This window comes from Eretmochelys imbricata, chromosome 23 (genome assembly GCF_965152235.1).
Source record: "Eretmochelys imbricata isolate rEreImb1 chromosome 23, rEreImb1.hap1, whole genome shotgun sequence".
NCBI classification, from domain to species: Eukaryota; Metazoa; Chordata; order Testudines; family Cheloniidae; genus Eretmochelys; species Eretmochelys imbricata.
The window spans coordinates 4,815,463-4,832,039 of record NC_135594.1 but is presented as its reverse complement, the minus strand read 5'-3'; the positions used below and the strand labels follow the sequence as shown (position 1 = coordinate 4,832,039).

The window sequence follows — 16,577 nt, the reverse complement described above, 5'->3', positions numbered from 1 at the left end:
GATTTATTTTTGTACAATCTGTTTTGATTCCAGGTCCGGGCCTCTGTAATCACCTTTTAAACTATTACTGGCATTTGGACTGAAAGCTGAGAGGTCTGAATATGACCATGAGTTTAATTCAGATTAGATGTAATGGGCACAGCTTTCTTTAATATTTGTTCATTGACTGATTGAGAATTTGCTCTAATTTCTTAAACCTGAGCAATCAGATTGTGATAATCAGCCAAATTATCAGCCAGTGCTGCTGTAACTGTTGTTACGCTGTGTTGGTACTCTGTTCTTCCCAAAATATTTAGGCTATGTCTGCTCTGTTGAAATAATCAGGGTCCTGTGTGTGCTGCGCTTCCCCAGCTGTAGAACTTGCCACACAATCCACCCCTTAAAGCAGACTTGTGCTCTAGAATAAAAGGGATGATAGTGCTCTAGAATACAAGGGCTAGAGATGGTGTCCCTTGCCCTTGTTTGCCAGAAGCTGGGAACGGGCAAGAGGGGATGGATTACTTGATGATCACCTGTTCTATTCATTCCCTCTGAAGCACCTGGCATTGGCCACTATTGGAAGGCCTTTGTTCTGACCCAGTATGGCCATTCTTATGTTTTTATTTCATTTTTTAAAAAGATGTTTCTAGACCTCGTGGATGTGAAACAAGTGTGAATCAATGCAAGGTTCTATTTTTCTGGCTTTGCAAACTGCCCTCTGGCCTTGTCTAGTCTACAGGTAAAAGGTGTATTTTAAATCATGTCTGTTAACATGATATGAAATTCTATTTTATACCGAAAAAGAAAAGGAGTAATTGTGGTATCTTAGAGACTAACCAATTTATTTGAGCATAAGCTTTCGTGAGCTACAGCTCGGATGCTCAAATAAATTGGTTAGTCTCTAAGGTGCCACAAGTCCTCCTTTTCTTTTTGCAAATACAGACTAACATGGCTGCTACTCTGAAACCTATTTTATACCCAGTGTAGAAATAGTTTTAATGCCGTTAACACCCTACAGTTAATTAGGTACCAGCTAACATGGTTTTAAAGGTATTAACTATATCTAGGCTATGTGGTAAGTGATTTCAAACTATGATGATTAATTTAGCTTTAAAAACACTTTTTCATAGGGTACAATCTGGAACTGGAATAACCAATCTGTTTTAATTCACACCCTCATTTATTTTGACTCAAGTCTGTGGGTGCACACTTCTTTTGGATTAATCAAAATAGAACATTCTTAAGCTGAAATAAGTGTGTCCACATGCAGATTTGCACCAAAATAGATGAGGGTGTGAGTTAAAACAGACTGATATTTTGGTTCCAGGTTGTGTAAACAAACCTATAATCTAGACAAGACCTCAGAGGTGTGAGCTGCTCCATTATCTTAATAGGGGTTAACTCTGAAACACAAAGCAAAATAATTTTAAACTACAGTTTCACTGCTTGGGTCTGATAATTTTAGTAGAAACATCCAGCTGTTGTATTTAGCCCACAATCCCAAACTGCCTCCCATGTCTTCCCATATGCCAAAAGCCCCACCTGTTGTTTACCCAACTCCCATCAGTCCCAGACACCTATTGCGATCCAGTTTTGTATTGTCAGTGCACACATTTTCAGCACATTCAAAACTTAAACTGTTGATACAACATAAAATAAATTTATAATCAAAACAATTATCATGGAGACTAGCATACTGATTATTTGTGTTCATATTTATCTAAACTTCCATGTTTAAATTTAGATGGGGATGCCAGAGTACCGCACAGACTTTAGGTCCTTGAAAATAACCCTTTATTTTTTTAATTTTCTCTCTTCTGTTGCTATGTGGAAGACCCACAGATAGCTGGGAAACTAACTTCAGGGGAAACAGTGAAACTGAATAGAAGCAATGTGCTGTCAAATGCACAAAGTAAGCAAAGTGAAAAACACAAGGAGAAATATCTTTTCTCTAATCTTTCAATGACAGTAATCATAGGTATTACTTGGAACAGTTGTAGGGGAAAGGTTGTCAGTAATATGAGTTTTAAGTTAGCTATGTCCCTTCAAACAGAGTAAGTCTTTTCTGATGACACAAGTGAGGCGAAAACGTGTTATAACATGTTTGGGTGACAACCGGATTTAACTGCAGTTATTTTTGTAGCGTAGGCAGAATTGATATTCATGACCTTGCAATTCCTGCCTTAGTTTTTAAATTCATGGCATCACAATATGTACCATAATGCTTGAAAATAGGATTTTCTGGCTCTGGGACATCAAAAGCCTGTACATTTGGCAGTTTTTATGGTGTGTCTTTGTTGCTTCTGGCCTCTGTAGACCATCTTGTCTGATACTTTCCCTTTGCCCTTATCTAAGTCTCTCCCTTTCTTTCCACACTGTTCTGAGAGTTCTGTGAGTGGTTCAGTTGTTAGTAATTAATGTATTCACATGAGGTTTTGCCACTCTGTGTAGGAGTTCTTGTTTGACATGTTCCTTCAACAAAGTGTTTAAGAGATTTATTTAGTGCAGATAAATGAAACAACTAATTCCTGTGTACCAGTGTTTAAATTTCCAGTGTTTTTGTAAGTCCTACCGTTTTGTTCTTCCAGGGCCCTTGCTGACCATTGGGATTTTGTTTATTTCCCGGCTGGGGACATTGTCTGAAAAAGCAAATTAGGACTTTAAACATGATAAAGTGTCTTAAAACTGAATAAATGTAGCTCTAGTCATATGAAAAGTTTAGGGATTCAAACGAGCTTTACGATGATGTCTACTATAGGGTGACAGAGCAAAACTCTTATCTCACCTTGCATGATTGTTAACATTTTAAAGGTGTCTACAGACATTAACTGCAATGATGTCACATTTGAATTTCTTCATCAGTAGCTGCTTTGGGGGAGGGATCTGTAAGAAGATAGATAAATTAGCAGAAAAGAATTTACAAACTGCAGGTGGCTTTGAAAAATAGGACAAAGCAGGAATATTAGTAATCTCATTAGCCAGATCCAAAAGGTTCATGGCAGGCAGTATTCGCTACTGGGTAGAGTAAAACTGGAAGTCAGGACTCCTTTATCCCTTTTCTGGACCTGTCAAATTAATTGCCCCCTCAGAGCTTCTGTTTAGCTAGCAGTCAAATGGGCGTCGTCTTAAAGGATTGGAGTTTTGCATAAGAGCAGGGGATGGTTACTCTGTGTTCTGTGCAAGACATGTGTTTTAGCTGTTTGTCACATAGGCCCTCTACATTCAGCACTTTCTCTAAGTCTCATTTTTAGCCCGCCAAGTGATTTCTATCTCTTCCCTGTCAGGATCTCATGTATGTCATTTGCTTCACTGCAGCAGCTGCATGTCTTGTGTTCGCTGAGATTTAACTGTTAAATGCTTTCATTGTAGATCACAATCTAGACCTGGCAGAGAAGGACTTTACAGTGAATACTGTGGCTGGTGCCATGAAAAGCTTCTTCTCAGAACTGCCCGATCCCCTGGTACCGTACAATATGCAGATTGAACTGGTGGAGGCCCACAGTGAGTATGCACAAGGCAATGGGTGACACCATTGTTTCAAAGCATAAAGAATCCAAATTCTTCTGTCCATCTGGCATTATAGGAACTGCTTTCTCCTGTCTGAAATACATCAACATAGTGGCAGAGCACGTAGTGCCGGCAGTGCGTTGGCTTTAATTGCAAATTTTCTAACTTTAATTGACTTAGTCCGTATTGTGTTTTGTCATCATGACAACAGTAATAATTATCTCCGCTTGCAGAACTTAGAGCAAGAACTGAGCTGAGACGTTTGTGGTGCTTTCCTAATCATACTGTTCTATCCTCTGTCTAGAACATCATGTTCTTTAGGATGTGGATTGCGAGACACAAATACAGAACTTGGGCACATCTGGAAATTTGTTCCAATTATATTGCCCTGGGACGCAATGGGGTCCTGAAGTCAGGATTGTTTGGGCAGGTATAAATCCAAAATTGCAGCCAGTTTCCTTGGACCTCAGCAGGGTGAATCCTTCGTCTCTCAGCTTGCTAAACTGCCTGGAGCTTAGCCCCTGCACAAGTTTTTCCTTCTGTTTTTTATTTCTTTTTCTAGCTGCTTGTCGGGGGCATTGACCCACTGCTTTCGCATGCCAAAAAGGCAGCTGCTACCTTTTAGGGCTGAGCAAGGCTTTCAGTCTAGCTGCCCGGTCAATACATGATCTCTATCAGTAGTCAAGCCCTGATCTATCCAAAGTAGTCTTCTCACAGCAGAACCCACGCTGCGACAATTAATACATTATAGCGGTTGGTATCTCATGTGCCAGGCCTGCAACCCAATCCATTGATTTTATATCTGCTTCTAGTTGCCCTGTATGAGCTGGGTCCGATGATACACACTCCTAAAGGATTCAGAGTAACAGCCGTATTAGTCTCTATTCGCAAAAAGAAAAGGAGTACTTGTGGCACCTTAGAAACTAACCAATTTATTTGAGCATGAGCTCACGAAAGCTCATGCTCAAATAAATTGGTTAGTCTGTAAGGTGCCACAAGTACTCCTTTTCTTTTTGACTCCTAAAGGATGGTTCTTGACAGTCAGTTGGGTCTCTAGAGCATGTTCCTGTTTGCCACAAATAGAGGGAGACAGTGTAATACACAGCCACTGCCTGTTAATGTCTCGATGTTCCATAGATAGCTTTTCTTCCTGGATCAGCTGGAGTTTATAAATGCTTTCAATGCTGAACTTGGGTTTCCAGACACTAGTTGACAGTCCAGTGGGCTGAAAGTTTCCGTAAATGGGTTAATGTCAGGGAAGAGAACTCCATCACCAGTGGTTGAGGGCATGAATGCTAGCAGTGGACATCATGCCGAGGAAAGGATTAAGGACACAGTGAGTCTGTCCCCCCACAGAGTGTAGTTGCTTCCTTCAGTACACTTCTTTTCCTCCTCCCCTATCCTTAAGATGAAGCTGAGAGGGGTTGTTAATATGACCAGTGCCCTTAGAGAAAGAGCCTTTGGAATAATGCATATTAATTAAGCTAGGAGAGCCATAGATTCAGCTGGAAAATGGATCTCTCCTGGCAGTTATCTTTAGGGGCTCTCAGCCTGCTGGAAGCAAATAGGTCTGTTAAGGATAGCCTTGCCATGGCGCCATCTAGAGGCAGAAAAGATAAAGACATGCTAAAAATTCCATTGTGTGAGGGAATTGCTGACACAGCATCTTTTGTTGCATTTTTTTTTTTTTTTTTACTTAAGAAATCTTGGCAAGAAAAATCAAGTAATTCTTGTGCAGCAGCCTTTCTAAAACACGCATATCCTCCTAGTTGATTCTGCTGTGAAGACAGCACATTAAAACAGCAAGAGCCTGGGATGTATTTAATTTCCCTTTTCATTAAGTGTCCTCCTTATTGCTACCGCCCTTTCACGGATATTCACAGCATCTTTAAGTGTGTTAGAGACACAGCCCTGCGCATTTTAACTTGTGATACATCTACCCAAGGGCTAAGCAGAGCAATTAAATGAGGTAGGCAAGACAAACGTACACACACAAACAGGAATTTATATATACAATTCGATGGAGGGGAAAATGCAAATAAAATATTGAGGCTGAGAATTTAAGTGAATAATACAGATTCTCATTAACTCAGTTCCCTTCTGTATATTTCATATTTATTTTAATTACAATCTCCATATCCAGGCACCTGACAGTATTAATGGATTATCCTGATAGTCCCCGTGAAGGGGAAGGGACTTTTGTTACCTGGTACTGCTGAATCACATTTAACAGCAATGGGATACTTTTGTTCCAGAATCTTAGTAATACAAACACAAACAGCCACAGTTGGAATAGTAAATACATAACCAGAACAATGTTTGACAGGCCTCATTGGCTTCCAGGAAGGCGCCAGGTACATCCAGATGTTACCCTTCATGGATATTTAAAAGCAGCATGTGGTCTGCCTTTGAGGAAAACCATAAAACACTCGTCCATGTGAAATATGATAAACATTCAGGTATTGAGCTGGGCTTGGTGGGGGAGTCCAGGGAACACCATTGTCAGTTAACAGTTCAGTGTAGTGGAAGATCATATTTTCATTCCATTTAATTATTTTTGAAAGAGTTTTTTAGTGAAGGCCGATGGTTTGGAGAGAGAATTCTCCAAATCACCAACAGCTTGTGTACATGCAGAGTAGCATGTACTCATGTGGTTTTACAGGTGTGATTCTAAAGCAATTTAGTTAAACTGGTGCAGAAGATGGGACATGCTTATTTCAGTTTAAACCTCTCTTCACCAACCTTTGCTCCCAAGGATCAGTTCTTTCCCTCTTCCAGCCTAATGCTCAACTACTGCCCATTCTGGTTTCAAACCATCCTGCCTTCCGATAGTGGTTCCCAGTCCCATATAGGTTGGCTGGGTTGGAATCATATGCTAGAGATCAGGGACAGTTACTGGCAGTGAGGAGCACAACTTGCTACTGTCTAGGGTCCTGCCTGTCTCCTTGCTGCAGGGATTAGTACTAGTGCCCCTAACCCTCCCTTAAAGCCAGCCAGTTCCTAGGTAAGCTATCCATCTGGGAACTAACCAGGTTCAAAGTGTTCGGCCACATCATCTGGCTTGTTGTTAGGTGCCTCTACTCTTCAACACCAGAGCAGGATCTTCTGAAACAAGACTGATGATTTGTAGCAGCAATGGGTGACTGCTCATATCTGAAACTTCAGGTTGTTTGTAGAGGATGAGGTTATACCTAGAGTGGGATAAATATGGGTATCCTGTAAATCCTCTCTTCCCCTTAATTGTGTTGTATAATGGCAAAGGGGTGCATAAGGGGAGGTAGGCTCAAGCTATTCCCTTTATTCTGGAGAGCTACATGTACATTATGGATGATCAAATATGGTGGAGGTACCAGTCACCGCCCTGTCCTTGAAGGAGAGTGAGAGCACTGGAGACCTGTTCAGGATGCTCAGGAGCAGGGTAGGGAAGTACATAGTACCAGTGCTGCTTTCCTCCCCATTTCAGAATGGTGGCCTAGAGCCAGTAGGGTACAAGGCCAGATCTTGATGCCTTCAAAAAATGGAGATCATTGCCTGTGTTGTCAGCCTCCAGGCTTATTCCAGCTTGCAGTGCCCTCTCCTCCTTCCCGGCTTCTCTGGGCATGTCTAAGTTAGACACCCAGAGCTGTAGCAGCCTTCTGTATCAATCTATGGTCTGATGTGCAGAAGGAGACTTACACAGTTGTAACAAGGACTACTTTTCTTACGTGTGCTTGATATCAAAAATACCAGCCTGGTGCTCAAGTTTTCATCCCTGTTCATCCAGTGTTGGGATGCCAATCTTATCTGACTATGCCCGGTGTTTGTCTTTGATAATGCTTTACTCGAAGGTACATACACAGCTCTATTTGACTGCTTTTCTAGGCCATGTACTGGATGGAAAAGGAAGATACGAATGTGGTAATTATGTTCCCCAAGGGCAATACAGCAGTATACCAAGGATGATGTATTCTTAATAGGGAAGTCTTATTAATTGAGCTGTGAATCTGCTCCCTCACTGTTGCACCCTGGAGGTCATGGAACCAAGTAGGATGTAGCACTTCTCCGTATGTGGTGATATTTGCGTTTAAAGGGTGAATCTATCCTACACCATCTGTGGCATGACACTTAAGTACACATGGCTTTAGGGTTAGCTGCTGACGGTAAACTTTTGGATTGAACAGTAGGATGACATTTGTCTGAACAGATTCCCTGAGATGCTTGGCTCTTTGGAGAAGACCAGTGGGATTCACATCCATATGTTTGAGCAGGTTCTCTTTGCTGCTGGCGGCCTTTGAGTTGTATTTAATCAGCTCATCAAAGGCTCATGAGCATTTCACTTCCTCAGAAATTCCTGAGTCTCATAGCTTTTTCCCTTTTGACAGAAATTAATGACAGAGAACAGAAACTGCATGCGCTCAAAGAGGTGCTGAAGAAATTTCCCAAGGAGAACTATGAGGTCTTCAAATATGTCATCTCTCATTTGAACAAGTATGTACAAGATCTCTTCCTTCTGTATGACCATGGGTAGCGGTTGGATACATAGATTGTCCCTTTTATTCCATGAGCAGCTTCTTAACATAAGCTGTGTACAAAGCATTGGAACAATATTAAGCTAATGTTGACTTATTTAGCAGCTGTAATAGAGTAGGGAAGCTGCCTGGAGTGAATTTGTTCCTTGGCAGTTGTCCCAATTAAGTGGGCATGTCATTTATCAGGGGGGCTAATTAAGTTCCATAAATGTTGCAACATCAGAGCTAGCAGAATTCTGTGGGGAAAACCTACATTAGAGACACATCTCTCCAACTCCTTTAGTTTCTGCTCAGGATGTCACTTGCCTCTGGATGTGTAGGGTCACTTCTGGTGCTGCAGAGTTTAGAAGTCAGCAGGGAGCCTGCATTCATCCGTTCTGCACTACCCATGGGAGGGAAGCAGGAGAGCTCTCCCAGGAGGCACATGACGATAGCTTGGGTTTGTTTTTGAGCATGGTTTCCTAGTCCACCGGAATTTGGATAATGCTATAAAGGGGACGAGTTGGATGCCAACTGATTACTCCCTGTACCCTTCACATCCTAGATATGTGAGCGTTCTTCCTGTTGTGAACAGGCTGTGCTCACGGCCTCTCTCTGTTGTCTGTTGCAGGGTCAGTCATAACAACAGAATGAATCTGATGACGAGCGAGAACCTCTCCATCTGCTTCTGGCCCACCTTGATGAGACCTGACTTCAGCACTATGGACGCTCTCACTGCAACTCGCACCTATCAGACAATCATTGAACTCTTCATCCAGCAGTGCCCCTTCTTTTTCTACAATCGACCAATTATCGAGCCCCCCAGTGCTACACCCAGTTCTCCGTCAGCGGTTCCTGCCAGCACACCTTTCTTATCCAGCACACCTGTGATGACTCAGCCGTCCCCACCACAGACTCCTCCTCCATCACCACAGTCTCCTCTCCAGCCTCTTCTCCCACCCCAGCTTCAAGCAGAGCAGCATACACTGTGAACTGGTGTGGGAAAAAGGAGATTTGGTCTTTTCTCACACAGCGTGGAGATTGGAAAGAAAACCCAGGGTTCTGCTGTCCCCCTCTCTCTACCACCCTGTTGCAAACTTCAGCTGCGTTGGCAGTCTGAAAAAGCAGGAACAAATTGGGGCATCAGGCACAAACTTTGAGCGTTCCAGACTGGTGCCTGGGGCTGGGTTGAAGAGGACATTGGACCTTTCTCTTGTTTGGGGGGGTGGGGGGGGGAGCACTTTTGAGTGTGATTGGTTCTGATCCAAGCCAGCCTATATTCATGATAACACTACCGAGTTGAGTCTAGGGCTCTGAGATCTATTGCTTTTGTCCACTTGGCTGCTTGTACAGAACATGTCCTTTGACTGACTCTTCGCAACACCCTCAGCCTGTGCACGGGAAAGATCCTGCCAGAGTGCAGAGCCACAGAAACACGCAGACACGTTCCACAGGATATGGTTGAGGCTCATCCAACACTTTTTTTAAAAAAAGAAAGAGCGAGAATTCACTGATCATGGGGACCATCACTCGGAACAATCTCACCGCTAGGAGATCAGCGTAGCTACTCTGAAAGCTGCATCGCCACAGGTCTGGACCCAATATCTCTATAACAAGTACAGCTTTGTGTTTGGACAAAGCTAGAATGTAACTTTCTCTGACTTAACTGATGACCAGGGTGGGAAGTGAGAGGAATCTCCCTTCAGAACAAAGGAACACTGGAAAACGAACATGTTCCCACCATCCACTGGTTTTAATCAAGAGCTGAGAGATGTGGCACAGATCAATGGCCCCTTTTCCTTGGAAGCAGAACTACCGTGCAGCAGGTTCCTTAGGAGAGTTCGGGCTTGTGCGGCTGCCCTTGATTTAGCTTAGCCTTGCCTTTTCCTTGACAAATCACTACATATCTCTCACCCTGGTAGAATTTGGCATTAGCACTTACAGGACGAGAGGTTTGGAAACACAGTAGATGTTTACTATCAGACAAGCTGGATTTTGATTCCTTTACAACACTATTGTTACTGAAACACTTTTGTTAAACTGTGTATGGGGAGAGTGGGGGGCAGGTGGTGGGACTAGAACACTTATTTCTTTTGTCGGTGGAAATGTTTTTCAGTCCAGCACTTATTGTGCAATGAAGTGGTGAGGGAAGCGTGTGTCTGCAGTGTGTCACAGGGCTCCGAAGGCACGGACAGCATTGCAGCTAACTTGTCCATGGCAGGGACTGCAGTAGTAAGACACTTGTAGCAGCCCGCAGTTGGGTGGCTGCTGAAGCCTCGGTAAACCTTGAGGACATTCTGGCTTTGTGGGTAACACTCGGTGCGAGTATCCCCGCTAAACGGGGAGGGTGGAGTACGTTACTGGTGTCCCCTCAAGGCTCTGATTTTGTTTGCTTAAAAAAAAATTGTAGCCAGCCTGATGGCATCGTGGGAGAGGGATGACCTTCCAGGCCCTCCTTGTATCTCCTGCTGGTAGCAGTTAGGTGACACACTTTGGCTTTTTGACAAAGGGTGGTGGCCAGTCACTGCATTAACACCTGCTGCTGGTTGATGCCACAAAATTAGTAAGAAAGGTAGGGCATGAACGTTGAAGGGGAGTGGGTGGGGAAAAAAGCTGTGCATGAATGAAAAGGATGGTAGGTTCTCAAGGCTCCCTCTCGGACCTGCCTGCAGGATCTGTACTTGGATCCCTGGTATGGTGCCACCACAGAAAAGCATGTGCAGGCTTAACTAGTTCTATGTGATATGCAAAGTGCTAATTTGGCACCTGAACTGCTGTACCTGCTGTCCTCTCCCTCACCTCTATTTGCATGTGCTGTGTGTGTGTGTCGTTCGGTCCTGCCCACAGCCCTACCGTCCTATCCCTGGCCCCTCTAGACTGTCGTGTGCGCATGTCACCTTCCTCCTCCTCCTCCTCCTCCTCCTCCTTTTCCACATGTACGCTGCTGTGTGTGCGAATCACCTCTTAAACCTGTGTTGTCTCCCCATCTCCTCTCTCTGTGTGGTCTCCCTAATCCTCAGTAACATAGGGCAGTTTTTAACTGGAGTTTCTATGGTACCAATGGGAGAAATCCCTACAAAGATCCTCCTGTGTCTCCTCGCACTTTAATATGGGATCTGTGGTTTATCACTATCTTTTATCTTTCAAGGATGTTTGAGTCCCTATATCTAGGCAATTAAAAACAAAATTAAAAACAAACATAGCCTCAAAGCACGCCCTGCCCTCCTTATGCCCTTTGGCATGCAGAGCCAGCTCTCAGTGAATTGAATCCCTCCTATAAATAAGCTGGGTTATTTATGTACTGACAAAACTGCATTTAAAGTTATACCTATGACAGAATAATGTGCTTGAAAGTACTTCTTATAGCATTCCTCCGAGTTTTATATTCTCATGCTTTAAAACAAAAGCTTTTATGTAAATATTGGATGATGGTTTTTTAGACCGTAAACCCTCTCCCTTCCCCAAAAGCTCTTAGGTTGTGTATGTGTGATGCTAACGTTCTGAGTGGAGGAGATTTGAAGCCCAAGGTTGATTCCTTTCAAACCTTTCACCATAAAATAAGGACCCATCTGTGCTCTATTGGACTCTCTTGCTTCTCTGTAGGCAGTAGGGTGGGAAAGGTTTTTTTTGGTGTTCTTCCTTTGGATTCTTTGGGGTCATTTTGCTTTGTGTAAAAAGGTTTGTTTCCGTGCCTTTCTGTAGGTCTGATGCTAAACTTCTCTCTAGACAGCTTTTTGGTACCTCTTTCCAAAGCCTGCTCAGAACAGAGCCGTCCTGTCTGAGGATGTTGGGAGGACAGGACCCCTTCCTTCACCAAAAAAAAAAAAAAAAATCAAAAATCCCATTCCCTGCAGAGCGGTAGTGCATTCTTCCCCCGAGGCACTGATCAGTTCTTGTTGTTCTGCCTGAGAATTAAAGCAGTTAGTCTCAGGAACTCCCATCCTGGATTCCTCTACTGTGCAGAGGCTGGTTCTACCCAGTCACCCATCTGTGGCCTTGAGATTTTGTCCTCAATTTGTGTATATTGCTGACTGAAGCAGCGAGGTGTGGGGGGGTGTAGGAAGGGCTCAGCCATTGTAATTGTACTGATCTAGTCTGAGGTTCTAGATGCAGAAGGGGAGCCTGCTTTTGCCCATAGGATGGAAATAATGTACCTCATTTTTAAAAAACAAACACACTGCTGATTGATTTCCTACGGGATTTGCTATCTACTTCTGTTCTACCCTGAAAGACCCTGGAGTTGCCTGCTGTGAAGATAGACTAGCAGGCCCACCCTAAGGGAAAGAGGTGTATTTTTGCAGAACGTATTGTCTCCAATCACCTGGCATATACCTGTTTGCAAAGCACCTGATTGGTTGCTTCTCATTGACAGGCGTTAACTGTCTGTCCCTCCCGGAGCAGTAACGTTCTGCCTGTACCTCACACACTAAGTTTTTCACGTCCTTTTCATGCAACCTGTGCATTACAAATGGTCAAGACTTCTCTGTGTTCTGGGGAATGTGGTTTTTCTGTACAGTGGAGGCAACGGCTCTAGAGCAGACAAGAAGTGCATGTTTGGCTTCATCATGCATGTGATACTCCTGGGGGAATTCTGCGACAAAAAAATTAAAAATTCTGCTTACAATATTTTAAAATTCTGCATATTTTATTTTTCAAAATAACATAATATCACATCAGTTTCCATTATTTTGGTAATTTATTTCAAAATACCGCAAGTATGTCTGTAACAATACAGATAACAAAAAGATTGAAGAAATGTTTTTTGACAAATAGATTCCTTACTAGGCATATAAATACAGAACTTTGAGTAATCATTCATTTACACTACAATACAGAAATCTATTTCCCGAACCCCTCAGAAGCAGTGCAAAGACTTGGGGGAGTCCAGGCAAATGGAGGAGCTGAGGGAGAGGGAAGTAATTGTGGGGAAGGAGCCTGGATATGAACTTGGGGAATTCTTGGGTGTGGGTGGGAAAAGTATGGAATGGGGTTTGGGGTTTTTTTGTGGGAGGGAGGAGGATTTTTGGGGAGCCTCCCACATGTGGACGCTGGCTGACACCTAGCCTGTCTCATTCAGTTAGGCACATCTGGCCTGTCCCCATATGTCACTGCACCCCCACTCACCCACCTCTTCTCCCCCATGTGTCCCTGTACCCTCATCACCCCTCCCCATCTCCATGTGTCACTGCATCTCTCCTCCCATTCAGCCTCTGCCCCAGTCTGTCCCCCCGCTAGCCCTTTTGAACTCCAATCTATGACCCCCCCAGCACCCCGATGTGCCCCACACTGTCCGTCCCCCAATATCCTGTGCCTCTTGACCTGGCCCCATGGGCAGGGCACTGTGAAGAATGCAGCTTCTCCTCTTCCTTAGCAGCAGCTGGGGTTGCTCCTGCCCAGGAGTGGCACAGCAGCAGTGACCCCTGGTGGGAGAAAGGCGTAACTGCAGAATTTGTCCACAGAATGTATTTTCTGCCGAGACAAAACATTATGCATGGCACATGAATTCTGCGTGTGCACAGTGGCGCAGAATTCCCCCCGGAGTAATGTGGTTGTGTTCCATGAACAGCATTGTTCCTACTGCAGGTGGGAAGGGTGCGGAGGAAAAGTAGGCACTGAAGGGTGGAAATTTGAAAAGTCTTTAGCTTCTAGTTGCATTTTGAAAACTGTCTTGGCTGTGTGCTCACCACGTGGCTAAATCAGCAATCCAGTGTGCAGCTTATCTCCTTAGGAGAGTGTTCTGCTAGAGGCTGGAAATGTCTGCTTCCCTGCCCGTGTAGTCTATGGTCCCTATCATAGAGATAGCGGTAAACTTCTTCCAAAGTGTTCATTTGTTTTGTCAGGCAAATGGATGTTTTCTTCATGTGTTTTTTGGAAGCGCTTAGGACCTGCTTCATTAATCCAGTGCTCTCCAGCTTTTCTGTGATTCTGTTTTTCCTTTCTTGTGTAACTCGGAGCATCCATGATCCTTGCTATTCTGTGTTATTTTAAAGTAAAATTTAACCCTTTTAAATAGATTACAGGCATCTGAGGTTTAAGTCACTTGTTTAAAAGAACCCGATTGAAGAGAATTGGAGAAGGATGCTTATCGGACTCTAGGGAGCGTTTCCGGACATGTAGCCAGCTTTTCCTTTCAGCTGTGCTCGGCTCTTATACTTGGCAATTACATTTCATCAGTGATTATACCTGTAACATTTCAAAGTTGTTAAACAGTCATCGGAGTGGTGTAATGAATTTTTTAACCACTTCCACTTTAATTGCTGTGCTGATTATTCGTCTTTAATTTCAGTGACTCAGCAACTGTGGTCCAGAGTCTGATTTTTTTGTACAGTCACGTACAGTTTTTCCCTAAATCATTTCCTCATTCAAGTATGTGTCATTCAGTCTGTCTGTCACGCTAACCCAGAGCGCTGCATTGATTTGCAGAGCTCCCACTGTTTTTTTTCCTCCCCTCTTCCTGTGTAATAGGTCCTAGTTTTTATCGCTAGGTTTAAAAACCCTTTTTGTAAAATTGAAATACAATAGGAATATTGTATTTTAAATTTAGTTTAAGGCAGGACATAAGTTATTGTTTAAATAAAAAAATCCTTATTTTTTTTCCCTGTGTACATTTTAAAAACAAAAATCTGTCTCTTAAATTGTATGGGAATAAAACTTGTCCTGAAAAGTTGGATTAGTACTGCACCCAGCTTATTTTTCTGGTACTTGTATTTTCACATGTAAAATGATCTCTATATATGTTGAATTAACAAATATTTTGAGTTCAAGAAGAAGAAAAAAAAACATATTAATGGTATTAAAATGTGTTAGTAGTTCCAGCTAAGTATGTGCCCGAAACAAGTTTTTTGCAGGAAAAAAAAAAGTGAAGATCTGTATGTAAAGAAAAGTATAACGGTTATTTCTTTGTATTTTTAGGGGCCTAACAGCTACATCCTTTAGTTATTGGTGATAGAATATATTTCCTTTTACGCTTCTTTTAAGGACATTTTTAACAATTTGTGGTATTTTCCAGGGCCAATCCAATTAGTGCATGATAATGTTTAAAGCTCTGGGCCAAAGGGCCCGTTTTCTGCTGAGTTTAAAAAAAAAAAAAATCATGTATTTGCTACAGAGTATTGTAATTGTCTCAATGGGAATGGTGTAAAAACTTAAAGGCCTTACGTGATATGTATCATAGTTAATAAATCAATCTTGTAAAAAAAAAAAAAAAAAAAGATCCCTCCAAAACCAACCCATGCGGCAGTTTCTTCTGGTGGCTTCCCCTCTTTGTCTTGTTTCTCTTTGTCTGCTCTGGAGGGTAGGCAGTGTCGCTGCAGGCTGTCCAACAGCCCACCAAGGCAGGCTTCATGGTGCAGGCATAGGGAAGTTAAATGTCTATCAGAAACAAATCACCGACGGGGGGACAGGGTGGTTATTTGGTCAGTCCTGGAGAAACCTGCCCTTTGTTTGTATTTGAGTATCACGGTACTGGTGTGCTATGGTAGGGGGGAAAACCACACTGTCTGGAGCTGGCGTGTCAAACTCCTGAGCTGCTTGCTGTATTTATCAGCTCCTCTGAAGAAGGGAATCTCACACTGGATAGTAAGCTTTTTCTTCAGAAACAGATGTAGCCCTTGCGTACATTGTGAAGATAACAGTCCAACTCTGAAGTGAAGGAGTGCTGGTAAAAACAGCCTGAGCACAGCTCTGAGATGTGAGAACTGGCCCATTCATCTGTGGGGAGTGTTGACCGTGGAGACTAATGACTCTGTGGGCCAGGTTTTCAAAATGATTTAGGCCCAACTGCACATGCCACTGCTGTACACAGATGGCTATATAACCAAAGGGCAGAAATAACTGGTCCTAAAAGTTGCTCACGTCATTGGTTTTTGCTGCTGAGTGGATCAGTAACTTTACTAACTAGAACTTGGTGTAATTTTCAAAAGCTCCTAAGTCCCATTTTCAAGCGATTTAAGGTTTAGGCTCCTAAGTCATATAAGCAATTTAGAAAATTTTACCTGTTGTTACTACATATAGAGGCGGCTGTATTCTTCCCTTGAGCCTAGTGCAAACCTTCCAGTGTCACTAAAAGGAAGCTCTGCTGGGGATCTTGGTTGGTAAATGACGCTAATTAAAATATTAAACATGTTCACCTTTTTATTCCCCACCCTCCTTCCACCAATGGTTTAACCCTTACATTGCTGCAGGTGCATGTGTATCAATCTGCTGCCGTTAATTTATCTTCATGTTCCGAAAAGAGTCGCCTTATGCCTGCCTCTGCTCTCTGCCACTGACTGGTTCCTTCCTTGGGAGGGAGACAAGCACTCCAGTTCCTAATCCTATGCTGCACCCAGTGCTGGGAGCCAGTTGAGCTGGACTTGCTAAGGAACATCTTCCACCCCATGGAACAGTGGGGATGGGTTGGGGTGGGGTGCTGGCTGGTAGGGCTTTTCAGGTGCGAGAGGTGTATTTAGCATGATCTCATCTGAGGGGTCAGTGCCTCTAGGTGCATGTATCCCCCTTCCTTAGAACACTTATTGCCACCCAATCCTCCGGGTAGGGGAGGGGGGCGGCTCTGCGTTGTAAAGTCTAACTGGAACCCTGCAAAGTGAAAGGTAGTTTCTCCCA

General features: G+C 43.3%; 1 protein-coding gene across 2 annotated transcripts in view; it reads left to right on the top strand.

The window, feature by feature from the left end:
• ARHGAP35 (Rho GTPase activating protein 35) overlaps positions 1-15,184 on the top strand; it is a 109,992-nt gene extending 94,808 nt beyond the window's left edge. For both annotated transcript variants that reach the window (XM_077840071.1, XM_077840072.1), the window contains 3 exons: positions 3,349-3,480; positions 7,848-7,953; positions 8,605-15,184. In XM_077840071.1, coding sequence (XP_077696197.1) covers positions 3,349-3,480; positions 7,848-7,953; positions 8,605-8,965 — 599 coding nt within the window. In that variant the 3' untranslated portion in view covers positions 8,966-15,184. The remainder of the gene's footprint in view (positions 1-3,348; positions 3,481-7,847; positions 7,954-8,604) is intronic.
• The last annotated feature ends 1,393 nt before the right edge of the window (positions 15,185-16,577 follow it).